This window comes from Mastomys coucha, unplaced genomic scaffold, assembly GCF_008632895.1.
Source record: "Mastomys coucha isolate ucsf_1 unplaced genomic scaffold, UCSF_Mcou_1 pScaffold16, whole genome shotgun sequence".
Lineage (NCBI taxonomy): Eukaryota > Metazoa > Chordata > Mammalia > Rodentia > Muridae > Mastomys > Mastomys coucha.
In genome coordinates, this window is record NW_022196898.1 from 42,132,195 (window position 1) to 42,142,665 (window position 10,471).

Below are 10,471 nucleotides of genomic sequence, written 5' to 3' on the forward strand. Positions count from 1 at the left end.
AAAAAAAAAAAAAAAAAAGAGTGTCTAAGATACTTGATAGGATGGACAGATTGAATGTTCCAGAATTAGTGAATTTAAGGCATATAATACTTACTGTGAAACAGAGTAGAGAACTATTATTAGAGAACTATTAGTTCTCTAATATTATTATTATTATTATTATTATATTAATATAATATTATATTATTGTTCCTTGACTTTATTTATATGGGTGTTTTGTCTGTGCACCAAATGCATACCTGGTGCCCACAGAAACCAAAAGAGGGCATCCAATCCCCTGGAACTGGAATGCAAACAGCTGTGAGCTGACATGTGGGTGTTCAGAACCTAACCAGTGCTTTTAAACTTATGAACCATTCTCCAACTCAATGCAGATTTTTCTTCATTTCTTTGTTTCTGTTTTTGTTTTGTTTTATTTTGTTTTGTTTTTTGAGACAAGGTACATTATGTAGTCTTGGCTGGTTTGAACTCGCTATGTAGACCACCCTGGCCTAGAGATCCATCCACCTCTGCCTCCAGAGTGCTGGAATTAAATGCTTATGCCGCCACTATCCAAATGTTAGACTCCCCTCAACCGAGTAAAATTTTGTTTACAAAAAGACTGCAGCCTTCCCTTAAACGGCCAACCCCTTCCATTAGTTTTTCATTTCCTTTGTAATTATCATTTTAAAACTAGCCAATCAGGACAGACTCCGGGCAATTGGGGTGGGAGGAGCGTGGGGGCAGTCACCACCTATCCCTGTGTGCTTGCTAACTCTAATTGGGTCTTTGTGCTTCGACAAAAGTAATTGCTTTGTTTCTGTGTTCCTTTGTGGAACACTGAGGTTATTCTGTTTGTCTAGCAATCTCCAGCACAGAAAGCACAAATCAGTGAGTCAATGAATAGTCTTTAAACTAACAGGCTGCCATTAGACAGTTTTGGCTAACTCTATCGAGCCGGTTCAAGAGTAATTTCTTTGATAGAGACGGTTCTTGCTAGAGTAAAAGTTGATATACATTTTCAGTACACACAGACAAAAAAGCGCGCATGCGGAAAGAAGGGGTACCTGAAGAGTGTACATGTTAAATAGAAAAGACTGACAGAGTCTTAAATGTGCACATGTCCTACACCCAGAAGACCTTGTATCAACACCATCAACCCTGACCTAGTGGTTATCCATTCCTTATCTGTGCTTCTGATGAAGTCTTTTGCTGGCTGGAGCGTTAACTGCCTGGGGACAAGGAACTAAACCTACAGGCTGTCTTGCTGCGCCTGTGCGGGAGTCCGAGTTAGCTGTAATCGTGGCTAAGAGCCGGACGCAAAATCTCCCGGAACCAAAAGTGGGCGGCGAGAACTCGGTCCGCCAGGGTTCGGGGAGGCGCTAGCATCCTGGGCAGCGCGCGGCTCCGCCCTCCATCCGCCTCCACAGTTAATAGTCCAGACTCTGCGTGTGGGATACTGTGGCTCTTTCTGGACGAGAGGAGGCAGCAGGGTCCTACGCTCGGCCTGAGCAATGCTGAGAAGCTGCGCTATGCGCCTGCGCACTCTCGGGGCCACGCCTGCTAGGCGGCCTGGAGCAGCGAGGGTGAGTCCCTGGGACGCTGCTTTTGTGGGGCGAGAAGGGGAGACAGCCCGACTGAGGCTAAGCTAACACCTGCCCGGGGCTGAACGGGGCACGCACGGGCTCTTCAGCCCTGAGATTCGAATCGGGAGGAGCCGGAAGGGAAAGTGACTCAAGGTTGAACTAGGTCAGCAGGGATGGAATCGCCACTACTACTACTGAGATAATAAGAAAGGATAAGCAAGGTCACCCAGAAAACTGTGAAAGAGTCATCACAGACCCGTGGAGAAGACCGTTTATCCTTAGCAGGGATCTAATCCTGAAAGACTCTGATTCGTTATAACCAATACAGGAAGATGTAGGAGACTTCTGATTGTCAGATAGTTGCGCCCTCTCTAGCCCGTTTTCATCATCTTAGAGGATGTTATGTGACTAAATGAGAGCATACAAGGGAAGCATTTAGCATACCTAGAATGTAACTCTTGAATGTTGCCTGCCCTTATTTTTAACCCCTGCTTGGTTCCATTGATGTAATCAATACTTGTTGAGCTCCAACTTGTTGAGTCAGGTGTGATTGGCCATTGATGATAAGGCATATAAGGAAAAAGAAATAAAGATAAAGATAAGGAAAAAGAAAAAAAGTTCCCCTCCAGGAATTTACGGTCTAGTTTGCAAGAATGGGGTCGGTTTGCCAAATCAAATGTTTGTATACTATGTGTTGTAATAAAGAACAACAGTAACTCTGTATTGAGAATTGAAAAAGAACTTTGGTTATTAGGTGACTGTGGCATCCCTCTCAAGCTATTGCAGCTTCCTGCTAGACAGGAAGAGGACTGGAAGGCTCTCAGTGATGGACACAGAGACACAATTTTAAAATAATAATGAATGTTGATAGATTGTCTTCAGTCAGGTACCATCTTACCGATTAGAAAAGAAAATGATTTGTGCTAATCTTACAACAATAAATATAAATTAGTTTAATTACATGTTGGAGCCTGGCAGTCTGTGCTGAAAACATTTAAGCATTCGTAATTAGAGGCTTTTTTTTTTTTTACATCATGCTGCTTTCGATTCAGTAACTTATCTTAAAAGGAGGTATAAAAAGTCATAACTTTACAAGTCCAACTTTCATAAATGTATAACTAAAGATCAAGCATGACCTTTCCCCTGCTGGAAACAAAGGGTAATGATTATCCCTACAACTTGTCCTTCATTTGTAGTCTAAGCTATGAATTTACAATTGCATTCACCACAACAAGCGCTTAGATCTCACCTCTTTGAACTGAAAATTGAGTTGCTTTTATTTCCCACAACCCTGTAGTGTCTAGAACATAACTTGGCATGCCTCCAACTAAAATTAGTAGCTCCACTCTCATTCTCTGCCATCTGCACTTTCACTCATACTAACTAGCATCCTTTCCTTCTAACCTTGCCATCCAAACCGCAGGTCTGGAATCATCCAGGACTCCTCTGCTTCCTCCTTCCCGAGGTTGGTAACTCCCATTTCCCTGGGTTCTGGTGCTGAATCTCACTTATTTTCTTCTTGCTCCTCTGTTCCTGGTTCAGCTCTGGGCCATAGCTAACCCAGAGTTTTTTTTAATCAGTCTTTGATACTCTCCCTTTTTTCTCACCATTTTAACTCATCCTTTGCACTTGGTAAAACTTACTAAAAAAGTTACTTCGCTCATTATGGAAAAATGAACATTTCAACACACCAGCTTCATGATTCTTACGTGATTTTGCCTTAATAAAAATACTAAAAATATACATTTCAGTACACACAGACACACATGCGCACATGCGGAAAGTGGTGGTGCTTGCCTATAAGCCAAGCTTAAAGAGGCAAAGGCAGGAGGATCTATATGACCTCAAGATCTATAGAGGAAGTTCCAGGACAGCCAGGGCTACACAGGGAAACCCTGTCTCAAGAAACAAAAATAAAAAATAAAAACAAACAAAAAACCAAAAACAAAACAAGGCAAAAACAGGAAAAAAATTATTTTTAAACTCATTTATTTTATGTGTGTGTTGTCCCTTGTATGTCTGTGGCAGTGCCTATAGAGGCCAGATGAGGGTGTTGGATCCCCTGAGATGGAGCTATGGACAGTTGTGCAGCCATGTGGGTGCTGGAAATTGACCCTGCATCCTCTGGAAGAACAACCAGTGCCATCTCTCTAGCCCCATGATGGCTTCTTTATGTAGTTTCATCCTTAGTAAAAACACTTTTACTATAACAAGTGTGATGTGCTACTCATGTCCTTCTGTGTTACATAACTATATATAGTGTATTTTATTATTGCAGTAATTATATATTATGTTACTTATAATATTTAAAACATACGTCTTTCCTTGTCCTTGTGCTACCTGAAATCACCTTTCACACTGATTTTTAAAAAAAAAAAAAAAAAGCTGAACCTCAGCTTTTTTCTTTTCTTTTTTTCTTTTTAATATTTATTTTTTATTATAAATGAGTACACTGTAGCTGTCTTCAGACACACCAGAAGAGGGCGTCAGATTTCATTACGGGTGGTTGTTGGGATTTGAACTCATGACCTTCCGAAGAGCAGTCAGTGCTTTTACCCGCTGAGCCACCTCACCAGCCCATTGATCTTTTTTTTAACCATTAACCTAGAAGGTTAAATTCAAGACCTGAGTTGTGATCCTTCTTCTGAAATGTCAACCATGTCTGGCTGCGCCTCTTTTCTCTGCACTTTCCAGGTATGAAAGCTAAGATCCTAGCGGGCCTCTAGTGTGTCTGTAGCCATTTCATCCTCTGGGCCTTTGTTTAAAGTAGCCTTTAGTTCTCTCTTTCATGAACTTTGGCCCCAAGAAGTCAGTCTCGGTTTTTGTTGATGTGTGTTGTTTGTTTAAGTATTCTATGAAAACACTTGCATCCATATCTATGTCTAGCTATATTTCCCATTATCTGAGGCTTCTCACACTTTAAGGCAGAGCCTAGGTCTTTTCTTTTTGTCTTTCCTGTCCCCTGTATAAAAACAAGGTACATAATAGAATTCAAAACAATTTACTGGATTTTATTTTAAAAGTTAAAATCAGACTGGGTGTGGTGGAGCACACCTTTAATTCCAGCACTCAGGAAGCAGTAGATAGAGCAGAAGTAGATAGAAGTAGGTAGGCTAGCCTGGTCTATGCAGTGAAATCCAGAACAATGAGTCCCTGTCTCAAAAAACAAAAGTTTAAGTTAGGTAAGTAGGAGAGCCCAGGGAGCATTCTGATTGCTAAAATACAGTTAGCTGTATTTCTTTAGCCCATAAGAGGATGTGAAAAGCAATCCAAACTGGGGTTTCCTACTTGAGAGATCTGAATGGGACCAACAAGATGGCTTGCTAGGTTATTTGTCCTGCAACCTGACAACCTGAATTCAATCCTAGGAACCCATGTAAAGATAGAAGCAAAGAATTGACTCCACAAAATTGTCCTATGGCCTTCACATGAGTGTCAGGGCATGTATACATACACACACACACACACACACACACACACACACACACACACACACACATAAATATTTTTTTAAAAAAGAGACCTGAGGATGAAATGAACCCAGATTCATAATTACAAACCAGCACCTTTGGTGTTCTAGTGGTTAGGATTCAGTACTTTCCCTGCTATGGCTGGGGTTCAATTCCCGGCCAGGGGAGTGCAACTATTTTTCAGGTTGCGGATCGCAGTTGGGGAGTGTGGGAGGCCACATGCCTTTAATCCCAGCACTCAGAAGGCAGAGGCAGGTGAATCTCTAGAGCCAGCCTGGTCTACAGAATGACTTCCAGGACAGCCAGGGCTACACAGAGAAACCTTGTCTCAAAAAAAAGGGGGGTGGGGTGATTATTAAACCGAACATTGTGATATGACTCACACCTTTAATCCCAGCACTCAGAAGGCAAAGGCAGACTGACCTCTATGAGTTTGAGGCCAAGCTGACCTATGCTGTGAATTCCAGGACAGCCAGGGCTGCATAATAAGACCCTGTCTCAAAACAAACAAAAATGATTATTACTGGGTCCTGGAGAGATAACTTAGTGATTAAGAGTTCTTCCTGCCTGTATTAGTTACTTTTATATTGCTGTGAAGCTGCCATGACCAAGGCAACTTATAGAAGGAGTATATTGGGGCTTACAGTCTTAGAGGTTAAGTCCATGGCTGTCAGTGGGGCACATGGTCGCAGGCAGGCATGGTGCTACAGAGGGCTTACACCCTTACCTGCAAGTAGGAGGCAAAAAGCTAACTGGAAATGTCTGAGCTTTAAAAATCTCAAAACCCTCACCCAGGGACACACCTCCTCCAACAAGGTCAGGTATGGCAGTACACACCTTTAATGCCAGCACTTAGGAGGCAGAGATAGGTGAGTTCAAGGCCAACCTGGTCTACACATATTGAGTACCAGGCCAGGCAAGTCTACATATATAAATATAAACAAACAAACAAATAAATAAATAAGAAAGAGACAGCAGAGATGGGGTGAGGGTGCTGTGCTTACTAAATACAAGCTTGAGTTCAACCCTTGGGACCCCCATGATGGAAGAAGAGAACTGATTCCTCCAAAGAGCTGGCATGCTAGTGCACACCTTTGATCTTGACACTAGGGAGGCAGAGGCAGGCAGAGCTCTGTAAGTTTAAGACCAGCCGGGTCTACAGAATGAATTCCAGACCATCCAGGGCTTCATAGTGAGCCTTAGTCTCAAAGGAAGGAAGGAAGAGAGGGAGGGAGGGAGGGAGGGAGGGAGGAAGGAAGGAAGGAAGGAAGGAAGGAAGGAAGGAAGGAAGGAAGAAAAGGAAGGAAGGAAGGAAAGGGAGGGAGGGAGGAAGGAAGGAAAGGGAGGGAGGGAGGAAGGAAGGAAGGAAAGGGGAAGGCAAAGGGAGATTGATTTCAAGCTGGAAATTGTACTTGCCTGTAATCCCAGTATTTGGGAGACAGGAAGATCACAAACTTAAGGCCAGGTGGGCGTATATAGCAACACCCTGCCTCAAAAACAAAATAAAATAATTTTTTTGAGATTGCATTTTAATTACATCATTTCTCCCTTCCCTTTTACCCTCTAAGCCCTCTCATCTCCCCTCCTCATTCTCCTTTAAATTCATAACCTCTTTTAAGATCAGTTTTTTTTTATGTTTAGATGCATTTATATATTCATACATAGTCACAGACATAGCCTGTTAAGTCCATATAATGTTACCTGTATTTATGTTTCGAGTGCTGACTGTTTGGGGCCGGGCAATCAACCAGTTGCCTTCCCTGAAGAAGACCACCTCTCCCTCCCACTCCCTTTCCTGGGTTCCCTGTAGTTCTCTGTATAGGGCCGAAGCTTCGTGGGCTGTTCACTGTGGTGGTGTAGCTTGCTTGTTGGTGTCCTCGTCCTCCCTGTCCAGCTCAGGTTTGGGCAATCCTGTTGGTGAAATTTTAATGGTGTGGCTTCTAACATTACTAGGAAACACAGCCTCTTAGCAAAGCCCTTGATCCTCTGGCTTTTACAATATCTCCACTCTTTTAAAAAATTTTTCACTGAAAAACTAAACAAAACATGGATGGTTACCGCAGTAGGAATGAACAGTATAAAAAGAAAAACTCCTGCTGAATGAAGTTTAGTCTTTGGGAACTATGCAAGAAGGTCTTTGCTGCCAGAGGGTTGCCAGGAAAATGTGAAATGAACTTCCTTAGCAGTATAAATCAGGGTGCAGTGCAGTGCAGTAAACAGGAAGAACTCAGAGGAAATGCATCAATATTTTATCACAGTTGTATTTAGAGTAAGAAATAAGCTGGGCTGTGGTGGCACACACCTTTAATCCCAGCACTTGGGAGGCAGAGGCAGGTGGATTTCTGTCGGCCGCCTTTCTGTCCAGCAGTAATAAGGAGGCAACAACGAGCTCTTCTCCATGCAGTTTAATCAGGAACCTTCATTTTTACTTCTTCTCTAGCTAGCTTCTTTTATATTCTTCTATATCTTCTTCTTACATCTTACTAGTTACATCTTTCTACTTTCTTCTTACTTCCTCCTATTTCCTACTTACTCCTATTCCCTACATCTTACTACATACATCTTACTTCTATTCTTATTCTTACATCTCACTTCTATCCTTACATCTTACTTCTATCTTTACATCTTACTTACTCCTATTCTTACATACGTCTTACTTCTATATCTACATACTTACTCCTATCTATACATACTTACTCACTTTTCTCTATATACTTACTCCTAATCTCCCTCCAGCCCCCAGCCCTTGCGGGTTAAATACTTTCCCTGGTCCCAATCAGCATCAGCTACGTAGCAAAGCATAATAGGCTGTGGGAAAATCATGCCAGCTTGCATCACAAACTAGAGGCACACAGCTTTTCCAACTAAGGCTTGTTTATCAATGCTCTCTGCTCTGGCCGGAGACCAGGTGTTCAATATATATATATAGGGTGGGTGGCAGCTGCGGCTCCCCACAGATTTCTGAGTTCAAGACCAGCCTGGTCTACAGAGTGAATTCCAGGACAGCCAGGGCTATACAGAGAAACCCTTTCTTGAAAAACCAAAAATAAAGAAAAGAAAAGAATTATTTGCCAGGCAGTGGTGGCGCACGCCTTTAATCCCAGCACTTGGGAGGCAGAGGCAGGCGGATTTCTGAGTTCAAGCCAGCATGGTCTACAGAGTGGGTTTCAGGACAGCCAGGGCTACACAGAGAAACCCTGTCTCGAAAAACCAAAAAAAAAAAAAAAAAAAAAAAAAAAAAAAAAAAAAAAAAAAAAAAAGGAAAGAAATAATGAGTGGAGTTTATCTGTCTTTCCCAGATTATCTAGACTGGGTTCTGAAGGGATAACCTGATCAAAGTGTCATAGAAAATAAAGTTGCTTATCCTGAGCTACAGGCAAATGTTATTTCTGTTCATTTCCTCAATTCTCTAGTATCACAAAATCAGGACTTCCTTTTTATCTCTGATGAACGGTTTGGTTGTTCTTCTGTTTATATTTATATATTTGTGAGTGGAACTCTGTGGACAACTTTTCCTTCTGTCCTCCCAGCATACAAGTTTCAAGGATCCAACTGGGGTCATGAGACCTGGTGCAGGCTTTACCTTTTACCCACTGAGCCATCTCACCAATCCAGTTTGTTGTTGTTGTTGTTGTTGTTGTTTTCATGGAGTACTTGAGACAGGTTCCCTCTGTTCTTCCTATTGAACTGAAAGACCCCCGTGGGGAGACTCCCACTCAAATCTCGGGAGGACGTGCACCCAAGGAATCACGAGAGACCATCTTGATGTAAACACGAGGCAGTTTTCACGCAGGAGACAGAGGAATCGACAACCAGGCTCGGGTTTATATAGGAAAAAGGTCTGAGGGAACAAAGGAATCAGCATAGTACGTGCAGATCAGAGTGGGAATTCCTAAGGGTGGTGCTAATCTGAGTCAACAGAGCATCTGGCTGACCTCAAACTACATCTAAGAGGACTAGATGGCCCATTACTCAGTTGGGTCATTTGCCCAGACATGTCCTTGCATGCTTGGGGCCACCCGGACATGTCCTTGCATGCTTTCTCCTCTATATCTTTTTGGCCTGTTAGTTCTCAGAATGTTTTAACAGCTTGGTTTTTTGTTTGTTTGTTTTTTTGTTTTTTTGTTTTTTTGTTCAGGCCTGGCCTGTCTGGACATGTCCGGGCTTGATCTACGGTGTTTTTCTCAGGCTTTGTAACTTTTTATTAGCCAGCACAGGCCTCAAACTTAATTTTCCTTTTCAGAACCAGCATTGGAGTCAGCCCAGCCAACAGCAGAAGCTGATTCTCCCATCAGTGAGTGCAGCATGGTGTCAGGGGTGTGGCCCAAGTGACACATACAGTAATCAGAGTGGTGACTATAAGTAGAACACCGCATAGTTGATACCTCCTGTAATCGTAACTGTTGAAGTTTCTGCAGCAGCTTTCCTGTCCGCTGCCTGGGAGCATTTGACTATGCTCTTCCATAGATCACATCCTGTCTCCCCAGCCCTCTAACCTTCTAGTTGTCGACTGGCATAGTAGCCATGCTCAGTGCTCCAGATGAGGATTGTGGTTGGAAGTCAGTTATCATGACACGCACTGCTCTTCTCCCGGCTTCCCCTTGTCCCTCTTGTGTTCTTTTTTGTGATTAACTGTCAGTTATTTCCACTGTACCATTCATACACCAGGGACTGGCTGTTGTATGTATCTTATTCCTTCATGGAATAAGAAGTTGTCCCCAGTTTTATGGACGTTGTCCCCAGTTCTGCCTTACAATCTCATCATTCTCACTTAGTCACCCAACTGCCTCCAAGTAGCACTCCCCCTCCCACATTTGCAATCTTGGACATTACTACTCTCTTTCCTATTAGGGCCAAATCTGACCGCATCACTCTCTGCTTAAATAATCTGAGAGTGCTGTAGATAGAATTCAAACTAGTTAGCTTAGTGTGGAGGCTTCGCCTGCACCTCTACATGCTTGGCTCTGATATCTGTATCTGTCTCAGTAGAGGACAGCCGTGCTAGGCTCCTGTCTGCAAGCACAACATAGCATCAATAACAGTGTGAGGGTTTGGTGCCCACCCGTGGGATGGATCCCAGTCAGGCCGATCACTGGACAGCTTTACCTTCAGTCTCTGCTCCATTTTTGTCCCTGCATTTCTTCTTAGGAACAATTTTGGGGTGGAAAATTTTGAAGGTAGGTTGGTGTCCCCATCCCTCCACTGGGGGTCCTGTCTAACTACTGTAGGTGGTGTCTTCAGGTTCCATCTCCTCACTATTGGGCATTTCAGCTAAGGCCACTCACATTGAGTCCAAAATCATCATGGGAGACAGAGGAAGGGAAGAATCTGCATGGGAGAGGGAAAGGGGGAGGGAAAAGAGGGAGTAAGATCAGGTATGGGGAGGGGAGACAGGAAAGAAGCCAGAGGGCCAGGAGAATGAATGAAAATATGCAG

General features: G+C 43.1%; 1 protein-coding gene across 3 annotated transcripts in view; it reads left to right on the forward strand.

Moving 5' to 3' along the window:
- The first annotated feature begins 1,353 nt into the window (after window positions 1–1,353).
- The window catches only part of Them4 (thioesterase superfamily member 4), a 22,143-nt gene continuing 13,025 nt past the window's right edge, over window positions 1,354–10,471 (forward strand). Inside the window, exons 1-3 of one of the 3 annotated variants that reach the window (XM_031374697.1) lie at window positions 1,354–1,565; window positions 2,989–3,030; window positions 9,279–9,329. In XM_031374697.1, the coding sequence (XP_031230557.1) occupies window positions 1,494–1,565; window positions 2,989–3,030; window positions 9,279–9,329 (165 nt within the window). In that variant the 5' untranslated portion in view covers window positions 1,354–1,493. The remainder of the gene's footprint in view (window positions 1,566–2,988; window positions 3,031–9,278; window positions 9,330–10,471) is intronic. The other 2 variants (XM_031374698.1, XM_031374699.1) reach the window with 2 other exon arrangements.